Source organism: Sarcophilus harrisii, chromosome 5, assembly GCF_902635505.1.
Source record: "Sarcophilus harrisii chromosome 5, mSarHar1.11, whole genome shotgun sequence".
In the NCBI taxonomy this organism is placed as follows: domain Eukaryota; kingdom Metazoa; phylum Chordata; class Mammalia; order Dasyuromorphia; family Dasyuridae; genus Sarcophilus; species Sarcophilus harrisii.
The window spans coordinates 54,984,082-54,998,355 of NC_045430.1; the positions used below are offsets into that span (position 1 = coordinate 54,984,082).

General features: G+C 32.3%; 1 protein-coding gene across 1 annotated transcript in view; it reads left to right on the forward strand.

The window, feature by feature from the left end:
• The first annotated feature begins 4,952 nt into the window (after positions 1-4,952).
• CAPS2 (calcyphosine 2) overlaps positions 4,953-14,274 on the forward strand; it is a 107,715-nt gene continuing 98,393 nt past the window's right edge. The window contains 5 exon segments of the mRNA XM_031940159.1: positions 4,953-5,041; positions 6,060-6,105; positions 6,251-6,370; positions 7,534-7,689; positions 13,886-14,046. Of these exon segments, the coding sequence (XP_031796019.1) occupies positions 4,953-5,041; positions 6,060-6,105; positions 6,251-6,370; positions 7,534-7,689; positions 13,886-14,046 (572 nt within the window).

Sequence of the window (14,274 nt, forward strand, 5' to 3'; positions counted from 1 at the left end):
CTAGGCATTGATCCACACTTAACACCGTACACCAAGATAAGGTCAAAATGGGTTTATGACCTAGGCATAAAGAATGAGATTATAAATAAATTACAAAAACATAGGATAGTTTACCTCTCAGACCAGTGAAAGAGGAAGGAATTTATGACCAAAAAAGAAGTAGAGATCATTATTGATCACAAAATAGAAAATTTTGATTATATCAAATTGAAAAGTTTTTGTACAAACAAAACTAATGCAGGCAAGATTAGAGGGGAAACAGTAAACTGGGAAAACATTTTTATACTCAAAGGTTCTGATATAAAGGCCTCATTTCTAAAATATATAGAGAATTGACTCTAATTTATAAGAAATCAAACCATTCTCCAATTGATGAATGGTCAAGGACATGAAAAGACACTTTTCAGACGAAGAAATTGAAAGCATTTCTAGCCATATGAAAAGATGCTACAAGTCATTATTAATCAGAGAAATGCAAATTAAGACAACTCTGAGATATCATTACACACCTGTCATATTGGCTAGAATGACAGGGAAAGATAATGTGGAATGTTGGAGGGGATGTGGGAAAACAGGAACACTGATACATTGTTGATACAATTCCACAATTGTGAACACATCCAGCCATTCTGAAGAGCAATTTGGAACTATGCTCAAAAAGTTATCAAACTGTGCATACCCTTTGATCTAGCAGTATCACTACTGGGCTGATATTCCAAAGAGATTTTAAAGAAGGGAAAAAGACATGTATGCACAAGAATGTTTGTGGCAGCTCTCTTTGTAATGTCCAGAAACTGGAAAGTGAGCGGATGCCCATCAATTGGACAATGGTTGAATAAATTGTGGTATATAAATATTTTGGAATATTATTGTTCTGTATGAAATGACCAACAGAATGAATTCAGAAAGGCCTGGAGAGACTTACATAAACTGATGCTGAGTGAAATGGGCAGGACCAGGAGATCATTATATATTTCAACCACAGTACACTATGATGATCAGTTCTGATGGACGTGGCCCTCTTCAACAATGAGATGAACTAAATCACTTCCATTAGAGCAGTAATGAATTGAACCAGCTACATCCAGCGAAAGAACTCTGCGAGATGACTATGAACCACTACATAGAATTCCCAATCCCGTTGTTTTTGTCCACCTGAAATTTTTATTTCCTTCACAATCTAATTGTGCACTATTTCAAAGTCTGATCTTTTTGTACAGCAAAATAAGTGTTTGGACATGTATACTAACATTGTATTTAATTTATACTTTAACATATTTAACACGTATTGGTCAACCTGTCATCTGGGGGAGGGGGTGGTGAGAAAGAGGGGAAAAATTGGAACAAAAGGTTTGGCACTTGTCAATGCTGTAAAATTACCCATGCATATAACTTGTAAATAAAAAAGCTATAATAATAAAAAAGAAAATACCTAATTCCTTAGATTACATTTATAAAGCATCAAAAAAGAGAAATATACATTTTTTGCCTTCTTTTAACTGTTCAATTTATTCTGTCCCCAAGCTGTTGCAGGTTTGGAAGTTCTCAGGGAGGATTTCTATTCCCTTTAATAAGTTTTGTTTTAGGGAAAAAACAAGACATTTCTTAAAAAATGAAATAGAACAAATCTAAAAATTGACAACTTTAATTCATAAGATTCCCTAAATTCTAATTAAATATTCCAAGCAAACTGAATTGCTATTGGCTTTTTCTTGGGCTTCCTGATAAGAAGTCTGTATCCCTAGAAGAGTGGAAAGGAGAGGGTCATCAATTCTTCTCTAGTACATTAGAATAGAGGTGAACTGTCTCAAGCCTTAGAATTCCTAGTCCTATAGTGCCTCACTTCCTCTGGCATCTCTGGGAAGGTGAAAAGGCAGCAAAATTTCCTTAGTCAAAAAAGAACTTTGCCAAGAAATATAAGGAATTTCAAGTCCGAGCATCCGTGACCAAGGAAAATTTGTGAGCATGGAACTCTGATGATCCATACAAGCCTTCCTAGGTGCTTGGAATGTCCCCCACTACAGAATGGGTATGAAAAGAGTTTACCTTAACAAGGACATGAAATTTGGGGCTCCATGTTGGGCACCAAAAATGTTGAGGCAGGAGACACTCTAACAATATCAGGTCCCTAAATTGATGTTGAGGGTTTGGCAAAAATTTGCACACTCAGTTTCCAAGTTAAGGGACAAAGATTTATCATAATTGTAATGCCAATTGAAGTGGGCTAAAGTTCCAAGGGAATCTATAAAAGAATCAGAATCAAGAAGATAATTTTATAGGAAAGAAAAGCAGAGATTAGCTTAATATGCTACTATAATGACTTAAAGGTACAATTGAGCCAGTGGTAGGAGGTGGGGGAGTACCCATCATTGTGTTCTATAGCCTCCTGAGCAACAGATTGCTCTCTGACAGGCAGCATTGTTTGTGGCATTCCCATGGCCAGGTGGTACAGGCTTGAGAGCTCTCTCTAATTTATCCAGTACATTTCAAAAATTTTCATCTCTGTAGACTAAATTATAGCCAGGCAATAGCCACATACTAGAAAGTCATTAAAACTTCTGCTGTTCAAAGTTCATCAGATTTAAAAATTTTTTAAACTCTTCTGGCAGTATAGATCTGTTCTATCCTCTGGGAACAAGTCTGCTAGGGATTTATCTGGTTTCCTATGTTAATAAGTTATGTTCAAATCCTCAAATCCCTTATTAGGTACAAATGAGTATATTCTAAGTTTAATATTCTTTAAAAACTTCAAAATGAACTCCTTGAACATGAAATTAGCTCACTTTTACATTCTGTTAGATAGTCATATATTTAAATATTTTATATTAGCTACAGTTATTTTAAATGGAATTTATATATATTTTTTATTTTTCATTATTTTATTTTTCATTTTATTTTTATAAAAAATTAAAAAAACATATTGATGGGAACCTGTGTTGTTCCTCTTTCCCTATTTTTTTTTTTTGCAAACAAAGAATTCTATGATGGATATTTAAGTATATATTGGACCTCTATAGCAATATTTTGTGCATGTATCCAGTGTTAGGATTTCTGAATCAAGATGTATGGCCATTTTAGTAAATTTTCTTGAATAATTTCAAATTGAAATTCAAAATGACTATCATTCCACAGCTTTAGACAGTATGTCAGTAGTTTATTCTTTCCATACATCCATCCTTGTCAATTTGGCTAGATTGAACTTCTATCCTCAAACCTCAAAGATGTTTTAACTTAAATTTCTTTTATTATTATTGATTTCAAACATGTTTGTATTTGGGATTGTCCATATTTTCTTTGCTTCCTTGTAGAACATGAAAAAAATAAAAAGTCAAGTGCACAGCAGAATTAAGAAAAAGAGTTTTGAATATGAAACAATAAATTTCCAGTTCAAGGAACCATTCAGAATTGTCCATCTTCTCTTTGCTTTCTTGTAGATTTTCTTTTGGTCTCAGCTATACACTTTTTAGTTTATTCTTCCCTTTCCTTTCCCTTCTCCCCCAACCAGACATTCCAACCTTATACTATTTAGCTGTTTTAAAGTCTTAAACAATATTAATTAAAATGCTTCAGGAAAAATGTAGTTTTCCTTTTGTTTTCTTTTGATTAAATCTATTTTAACTTTAATTTGGATTGAGGTCAATGATTACTAACTCTGATAAATTCTACTCCTTATCATTATTATTATGTTTGTGTGGATCTCTTGTTTCCTATCCCTGCTGTAGATTCCTTTTGTTTCCTATACTTAATATAGACAGGATAATATTAGATTGACATCCATACTTTCTTCCCTCACCTCCAGTCCTTCATCCTTACTGCCTGGTACCCCAAAACTTATATGACAATAGGCTCTGATGTTATGGAAGAGAGCCCACATAAACTACTTGCTAAGATCTAGCTGATCATACCCCTCAGAATAGAGATCACTTTTTATGTGGCAATGGAATTGGCAGAAAATGCAATTAGCTCTCCCTTCTTTGGCTTCTTCTTTGAGGAACTGCTTATCTCTCTGGTTCCTGTTCATTTTCATTCCCATTTTTGATATTATGCAACAAAATATGATTTTGTTGGGCTCAGACTTAATAAGCTATGTCATTCTTTTTTCTGTATACTTCAAGGAATGATCTCCTTTAATGGGCTTATTAATGGATAATATATAGTCATTGTTTTTTCAGTTTTGCTACAGAGATGCCCACATATTGCTTTTAACTTGATTGTCCATTTAGTGTGACTCTCTGCAGTAAATGACATAATATTATTTATATTATATTTATATTTAATTTATATATGGTATTTTTATTTCAGGAATTAAAAACTTCTGCTTTTGAGTTATATGTATTTTAGTTAAACTAAATCCCATAAAAGTAACACCATAGATTGTATACCTGACTGATTTTGATTCTTTAAATATATGATAATACAGTATGCAATTAATTGTCTCTGTTATACAACAGAAGATTGATAGTATTTTAGGGTATATTATATTTATGTATATAAAACATATCATATATATCATAGGCTATATATATATGTGTGTGTATTATGTATATATTAGTTTCCTAATAATATAATCTCTTGATAATTTTAATAACTTTTCCCTAACTTTTTGACTGATTGTGGTAGTTTTTAATCTATTATAGTTAATATGCAGAGTGATTTGAATTCAAGAATTTGAGTAACCAATCAGAATGATAGAAATGCATTTATCAGACAAATCAGTCTTGCTGATAATTTCACTAGGTTAAAGGAATTTGTTAAAGTGTTTTTTGTCAGGTACCTCTGTCATAGAACTAATATGTTTCATGACAGTTGTAGAATGTCAGCAGCAGCTGGTGAACTGTTTATTTTTTATCTTATATACATGCATGCATATATAGTTAGGTACATGATAATTGTATTTAATATGCTGAACATTATTTTACTTTTTTAAAACACAGAAATTTTGAACATATTAAATGTGTGTTTTCATTCTTAAATTTAAAAATCCAAACAAACAGAGATGGAGACACAGATTGTGGACAAGCAATAGTCCATGTCCATCTGAATAAGTATTTTTATTCTTAATATTTGCAGTTTTGATGTTTTTATTTCTAAGTATATTAAGTATATGAACCTCAGTACAACATAAATTTAATAGACTAGAAGTAGAATGCCATAATGGAAAGAACTTAAGACTAGGAGATAGGTATCCTAGTCTTAAGCTCTGCCTCTGCTGCAGACTTGGTCTCTGTGCCTCAGTATCTTTATTACTAAAAGGAGAAGGATCGAATTAATTATGTCTAATGTCTTTTCTGGCCAGAACATTCTGAGTCTAGGAGTTCTGATGATCTTTTCAGTGCTTTTCCATTGACAAGAAAAAATAATTCTTTTATAACCTTTGATTTTTAATAATTATTCATTTAGGTATATTTAGCTCTCCTACAATATATTGTTATGATTTGTATTCAATTATTTTGCCAAAACTTGATTTTTCTAAGTCTTTATTTAATTCAAGGATTCAAAATTTATTAGTAATTTTGATAACTTTTGCATGAAATTTTTATAATTTACATAATCTTTAGACATTTATTACCTCATTATATTCTCACGATTACCTTGGTGAGTTAGGAAAATATTCCCATTTTATAGAAGAGGAAAGTGAACCTCAGAAGAACTAAGTAAATTAGCCAAGTCAACACATTTGCTAGATCTCAAATCAAAGTTTTCAGGGCATTAAGCTGTGATCTTTTTCCACTCTGGAAATCACATTTCTTCTTAGTTGATAAAAGTATCTTAGGCCATAGAAATCAAATGCTTATAGATATATGAATATACGTGTGTGTGTGTGTGTGTGTGTGTGTGTGTGTATACATCTTCTCTATCTATAGAAATAGGAATATTCCTATTTCTATAGATAGAGAAGAAAGAATTAGAAAGACATGGTTATTGTGCTGTGTGGCATTGGTTGGCAATCCATTTTTGTATTCTGTTTATATTCACTTTCCAAATATATGTTTGTTAAACACATTTATACACATACACACAAAAACAAAACTGGGTTATTCATATTTTATTTCCTTCAGTGTGCCACAACTTGATTTGGGGAAACTGGTAGATTCAGATGATGAGGTACTTTAATTTGTGTGTGTGTGTGTGTGTGTGTGTGTGTGTGCGTGTGTGTTTGGTGGGCAGTAGGCATGTCTAGATATTTGCGTGGTATGGGAAAGAAATGTAATCTTTAAGATATAAATTTTTCCATCTGACTTCATTTTAGGATGATCCTACAGGTTTTCCTCTAAGTACAGTTCATATTAATTTTGAAGCACCATGTTTATCCTCAGTTATTAGTTGGGGCATATGCTTGTCTTCCACTCTTTATCTTTCAAATGCCCAGGTTAGTATTTGTCAGTAAATTAAGAGTTAGTAAGCATTTACTGAATATCTGCTATATGTTAGGAACTGTAGTAAGCCCTGGGAATACTGTTTTTCCCCTTAAGGAATTCACAGTGTAATAGTAGAGACAATAAACAAATTTGTACAAAAAAACTAATTACAGGATAAATAGGAAATAATCACCAGAATTAAGAGGGATTAGGAAAGGCTTCTGGTAGAAGGTAGAATTTTAGCTGGAACATGAAGGAATCTAGGGAAGCCAGGAAGCAGAGACAAGGAGGAAGAGCATTCCAGGGATGGGGGATAGTCCTCGAAAATGTGCAGAGCTGAAAGGCAGTCTTGTAAATGGATAGCCCATAAAATACATGATGAGAAGTAAGGTATAAAAAGATCAGGAATATCGGAGAGGTTATGAGGGGCTTCAAATATCAAACAAAGTATTTTATATTTGATAATGGAAGTGACTGGAAGTCACTGTACTTTATTGACTAGGGATTGGATGATATGGTCACACCTGTACTGTAGGAAAATCATTTCAGTGGCTAAGTGGAGGATGGACTGGAATGGAAAGATTGTGGCAATAGGCCACCAAGCAGAAAAAGGAATGTATTCTAGAGATGTTTGAAAGGTGAAATCTACAGGCATTACCAACATTCTGAATATGGGCTGGACAAGAGATGTTTAGTAGTTAAGAAAGATATAAATTGTGAATCTAGGGACTTGGGGTGGGTGCCCTTGACAGTAAATAAGGAAATTTGGAAGTAAACAGGAGCGTTTAGGAGCTAAAATGAGGATTTCAATTTTGAATTTGTTGAATTTAAGACATCTATTGGTTCTTTAGTTTGACATGTCTGAAAGACAGTTTAGAGATGCAAGTCAACAGAAAGGTTAGGGCTGTGTAAGTTGACTTGAGTATTATTATTAGCATAAAGATAATAAATCTATGGGATCTGTGAATCCTTTATTGAATCTTTGATAAATATTATTCAGTGTGTATATGCTTATATTCTTTTACAATGTAGATTGTAATATCTAACCAATTTCCTATAAAATACTAAATTGTAGAAACACTTTTTAAAAAGCTTACTGTTATTTTGGTGTGTTTCTAAAATAATCTCTCAATGTTATGATTTTAGTGAATAGTATCTCTTTTTTCTCACACAGAAAATAATAACAGAAAATTTGCCGTCTCTAACCCAGAAATATAAGCAGAAATATCAGCAATATCATATAGAAATGAAAGAAGGATATAAGCGTTATAGTCAGATAAATTCAGAGAAGAATCAACTAAATATTTCATGGCAGCAGTCTCCAAAGATTATAGATTAAATGGTAATCTTCCACATCTTTATAAATCTCTATGAAAATTTTGAGTTTTCATAATCTAGAAGTTATTCTGAACATTTTTTGGCTTGTTTATTCTTCTTGTTTTAGTTGAATTGTTAAACAATGAATATTTATTTATGTTATTATGAAACAGTAATTCCTTGGAGTTCAGGTCACCAGACCTACTATTTAGCCTTGGGATTCCTTGTACTCTGTTTTCCTCCCCTATCTTTCTTCATTTTTCTTTATTTGCCAAGGATTCACAAAGAAGATGACCTTTCTTTGCTTCCTTGGTTGAGATACTATTATAACCTTTCCATTGCTAAGCTGCAAAGAACCATAAGCAAACTGTAGCTGAGTAGAAGAGTTGAGGGAATTGATTTTCTCATATCTGCTGAAATTCAAGGCACATGTTCTGTGGCCTGTTTTTTGAGAAACAAAAGTGGTCTGAAATTTTAATTTTGGAGGTGGCAATAAGATATGGAAATATCTTATTGTTAAGGTATTTTTCTTTTTGTTTCTTAATAGCATTTTATTTTTCCAAATAAATGTAAAGATAGCTTTCAGCATTAATTTTTGTAAGATTTTGTGTTCCAAATGTTTCCTCCCTCCTTTTTTACCTCCTTTCCCCTCCTCCAAGATAGCAACCAATCTCATATAGGTGAAACATAGTACAATTCTTCTAAACATATTTCCATATTTTTCATGTTGTACAAAAAAAGTCAGAGCCAAAGGGGGAAAAAAGGAAAAGCAAGGAAACAAAGCAAGGAAATCTCACATTCAGGCTCCACAGTTCTTTCTCAGGATGAGTACGACATTTTTTCCATCCAAAGTCTATTGGAATTGTCTTTAATCATCACACAATCTGTGGAGTACAGGCTCATTCCCTGGAGGGCCTCAGAGACAGCCAGAATCAGGAGAAGTAAAAGTCCTTGGTTTTTAGGAGAAGTGAAAGAGACATACAAACTGCCACAGACTTGCCAATGATGTATCTTGGATTCGCCAGTCCAAAGTCACCAACTTCTCTCCTCCTTGTCCTGCCACAAAGTGTCCTACCTGTCTCACTTCACCCTCTAATCCTTGCCTATGATTATCTTAATACCAAAAATTGAGTCAGCATCAACTGTGAGAAGAACCATTTATTGAAACATATGTTATTGTCTCATGTCGATTAGGCAATTAATCTTAAGTGCTCAGTTGTTTGATTCAAGTACACCTTCTCATAATTTCAGCCCTTTACAATAATCTCTTTACAATGTTTTATTGGTTCTGCTCACTTCATTAAATTTCAGTTCATGTAAGTCTTTCCAGACTTTTCTGAAATCAGCCAGCTCATCAGTATTCCATTACATTTAAATACCATAACTTATTCAGCCATTCCTCAATGGATGCTCATCAATTGAGCATTTAATTTCTAATTCCTTGACAGTACATAAATAACTGTTACAAACATTTTTGCTTATATGGGCCCTTTTCCTTCTTTTATGATCTCTTTGAGATACAAACCCAATAGTGACACTGCTGGATTAAAGAATAAGCACACTTCTATAGCGCATTGAGCATAGTTCCAAATTGCTTTCAGGAATGGTTAGATTAGTTCACAACTCTAACAGCAATGCAATAATTTTCCTGGGGTAACTATTATTCTATTCACAGAAACAACAAAAAATACAAATTATTAGAATGCCTTTTAATGTAAAATAATTCAGAACATATTTAGTGATAGCTTTAAAATTTCTGCCAGACTCAAAGTTCATGTTAATCCAAACTTTAGAGTGATTTTACATAGTGCTGATTTAAAATCTGATTTTATTTTGTTAACACTGATTTTTCTGTCTAAATATGTATGTTTATGCTAAATTCATTGTTTTTTTTTTAATTTAATAACTTTTTATTGACAGAAGCCATGCCAGGGTAATTTTTTACAACATTATCCCTTGCATTCACTTCTGTTCTGATTTTTCCCCTCCCTCCCTCCACCTTCTTTCCTAGATAGCAAGCAGTCCTATACATGTTAAATAGGTTACAGTATATCCTATATACAATATATGTGTGCAGAACCGAACAGTTCTCTTGTTGCACAGGGAGAATTGGATTCAGAAGATATAAATGACCTAGGAAGAAAAACAAAAATGCAAGCAGTTTACATTCATTTCCCAGTGTTCTTTCTTTGGGTGTAGCTGCTTCTGTCCATCCTTGAGCAATTGAAACTGAGTTAGATCTCTTTGTCGAAGAAATCCACTTCCATCAGAATACATCCTCATACGGTATCATTGTTGAGGTATATAATGATCTCCTGGTTATGCTCATTTCACTTAGCTTCAGTTCATGTAAGTCTCGCCAATCCTCTCTGTATTCATCCTGCTGGTCATTTCTTACAGAACAATAATATCCCATAACATTCATATATCACAATTTACTTAACCATTCACCAACTGATGGGCTTCCATTTATTTTCCAGCTTCTAGCCACTACAAAGAGGGCCGCCACAAACATTTGGCACATACAGGTCCCTCTCCCTTCTTTAGTATCTCTTTGGGGTATAAGCCCAGTAGAAACACTGCTGGATCAAAGGGTATGCAGTTTGATAACTTTTAGCATAGTTCCAAATTGCTCTCCAGAATGACTGGATGTGTTCACAATTCCACCAACAATGCATCAGTGTCCGTGTTTTCCCACATCCCTCCAACATTCCACATTTCCTTTCCCTGTCATTCTAGCCAATCTGACAGGTGTGTATAGTGGTATCTCAGAGTTGTCTTAATTTGGATTTCTCTGATTAATAATGATTTGGAGCATCTTTTCATATGGCTAGAAATAGTTTTAATTTCTTCATCTGAGAATTGTCTGTTCCTATCCTTTGACCATTTATCAATTGGAGAATGGCTTGATTTCTTATAAATTAGAGTCCATTCTCTATATATTTTGGAAATGAGGCCTTTATCAGAACCTTTGACTGTAAAAATGTTTTCCCAGTTTATTGTTTCCCTTCTAATCTTGTCTGCATTAGTTTTGTTTGTACAAAAACTTTTAAATTTGATATAATCAAAGTTTTCTATTTTGTAGTCAATAGTGATCTCTAATTCTTCTTTGGTCATAAATTCCTTCCTCTTCCACAGGTCTGAGAGGTAAACTATCCTATGCTCTTTTAATTTATTTATAATCTCATTCTTTATGTCTAGGTCATGAATCCATTTTGACCTTATCTTTGTGTGTGGTGTTAAGTGTGCTTAGTTTCTGCCGTACTAATTTCCAATTTTCCCAGCATTTTTTGTCAAATAATGCATTCTTATCCCCAAAACTGGGGTCTTTGGGTTTGTCAAACACTAGATTATTAAAGTTATTGGCTATTTTGTGTCTTTGAACCTAACCTATTCCATCGATCAACTTGACTGTTTTTTAGCCAATACCAGATGGTTTTAGTAACCATTGCTTCATAATATAATTTTAGATTTGGTACAGCTAGGCCACCTTCATTTCATTTTTTTTTCATTAATTCCCTTGAAATTCTTGACCTTTTGTTTTTCCATATGAACTTTGTTGTTATTTTTTCTAGGTCATTAAAATAGTTTTTTGGGAGTTGGATTGGTATAGTGCTAAATAAATAGATTAGTTCAGGTAGTATTGTCATCTTTATTATATTTGCTTGCCCAACCCAAGAGCATTTAATATTTTTCCAGTTGGTTAGATCAGACTTAATTTGTATGGAAAGTGTTTTGTAGTTTTGCTCATAAAGTTTCTGATTTTCCTTTGGTAGATAGATTCCTAAATATTTTATACAATCGGTATACAATAATCAATTTAAAGTTGAATTTCTCTTTGTAATTCTGTTGGGTTTTGTTACTGATATATAGAAATGCTGATGACTTATGTGGATTTCTTTTGTATAGCCTTTTTGTAGTTAATTAAATATTTTATTAGAAATTTAATATCTCTATAAGAATGAAATTCAGTAGTCATATTATTACATTAGTCATATCATTTGTTGAATTATTATATCAGTACAAGCAGACAAAAATTAATGAAAAGAAAATTGTGCAGTAGAAAGCCTTTTAAATGCTTTTAATATAAAAAAAATAATGTTAGCCTTCTTGCTATGCCTGTTTTTTCTCATATCTACCCCCAAGGGACAAAATAAAGAGCCTATTAAATTCTTAAGTAACATGGGACAGACATTAGATTTGAAATCAGATAATGGGTTCAGAGACCAATTTTTGCAATTATTACTACTGGACCACATTCTAGTCACTTAATGTTTTGGGTCTCACTTTGCTTATCTCTTGATGAGTCATTTAATCTCTCAGCCTTGTTTTTTCTCATCTGTAAAATGAGGATAGCATCTACTTCACAGGGTTGTTGTGAGGATCAAAAGAAATCCATATGTAACACATTTGTAAATTTTACAGCACTGATTAAAAGCTGTTATTATTAATAATAACTGTTTCCTTTGGTAGTCTGTACATTTTTCTAATAAACTTTTTTATTTTCAAAACAGATACATTCACCTTTGCAAAACCTTGTTACAAATTTTTTCTCCCTCTTTTTCTCCTCCCCCTCCCCTAGATAATTTTTCTACATATATTTCCACAATTATCATGCTGCATAAGAAAAATCAGATCAAAATGAGAAAGAAAACAAAGTGCAACCAAACAACCACCATCAAAAAAAACGATGAAAACACTATGTTGTGATCCACACTCAGTCCCAAAAGTCCTTTCTCTGGGTGCAGATGTCTTTCTCCATCATAAGACCATTTGGAACTGACCTGAATTACCTCACTGACAAAGAGACATTTCCATCAGAATTTATCATTGTATAATTTTCTTGCTGCTGTGTACAGTGTTCTCTCAATTCTACTCACTTCACTTAGCATCACTCAGTTCAAGTCTCTCCAGATCCTTCTGAAATCATTCTGCTGATCGTTTTTTATAGGACGGTAATATTCCATAACATTCATATACCATAACTTATTCAGCCATTCTCCAACTGATGGACATCCATTTAGTTTCCAGTCTCACTATTGCCATTCTCTTTGATGAAATTATTTATTATAAAACAAACATTTTCATAACAGTACAATAAAAAAGACAGCAAGCCACATTTAACACCTTGGCACAATTTAGAGTACTATTTAAATGCTAATAATTATTCTAAAGACAGATAGGTAACATAAATGTTAGATTTTTAATCTCTGAATGCTTCAGTTTTTTCAGTTGTAAAAATTAGATTAACACCAACATCTCTCTCATAAGATTGTTGTAATATCAAATGAGATTTGTAAAGCACTTAACACAGTGCCTAGTACATAGTAGGAATTTAATAAATTTCTATTAGTGTAGGCAATGAGTAAATAAAATTGTCACTCTTTGCAGATGACATGATGGTATACTTAGAGAATCCTACTGAATCAAGTAAAAAAAACTACTTGAAACAAATACTTTAGTAAAGTTGCAGTATATAAAATAAATTCACACAAATCAGCAGCATTTCTATATGTTACCAACAAAACTTAGCAGCAAGATAGAAAGAGAATAGACAATATAAATATATAATAATATTATAGTAGATAATTTAAAATATTTGAAGCTCTAACTGCCAAGACAAACCTAGGAACTATATGAACACAATTACAAAATACTTTTCACACAGATAAAATCAAATCTAAACAATTGGAAAAATATCAATTGTTCATGTCAGTCTACTTATTCAGTTTCATACCAAACTGCCAAGAAATTGTTTTATAGAACCAGAAAAAATAATAACAAAATTCATTTAGAAAAAGAAAAGGTAAAGAATATCAAGGGAATTAGTGAGTTAAAAAAATCTATCAGATCTATCAGACCTAAAACTTTAGTATAAAATGAAAGTCATTGAATATGGATCACAACATAGTATTTTCACATTTTTTATTATTATTGCTTGTGCTTTTCTTCTCATTCCCCCCCCCCCCCCATTGATCTGATCTTTCTTGTGCGGCAAGATAAATCTGGAAATATGTATAGAAGAACAGTTCATTTGATTAAAATATTTTAATATAAATTGCTATTAGAAAACGTAAATATTATTATATATTCATTATATTATGCTTCTTTGGTATGTGAGATAGGTACTTCACTAGAAATATAGTTTGTCTCATAGAGGTGAACTATCATGACTGTTTATAAATGGATCAGTGATTGAACAAATATAGGAGTTACATTTAATTATTAATCAATCTGCTTTGTTTTTCAGAGCAGTCATCAATGACTCAGAATAAAATTCAATAATTGGTAACCAAAAGGTTCCTTATCTTTCTCTTTTCCTTGACAAATCATCTCTATGTTTTAGAAAATGAACAGTACATGAAACAAAGTAAGATTTTTATAAACTGACAAATTCTAGCTATATTACTAGTATGGAAGGTTTTTTCTTTTCCCTTTTTTCTTTAAAAAGTGTTTTTTTCTATAAAAAGATTAATCATTTTCAAGGTCTCATTTATAGATTTATTTTTGGTGCTTCACTTACAATACAGGAATGGATTTAGGATTAGTTCAGATATTGATTTTTTAAAGTCTTTTATTTTGGATAACTTTGATGAAG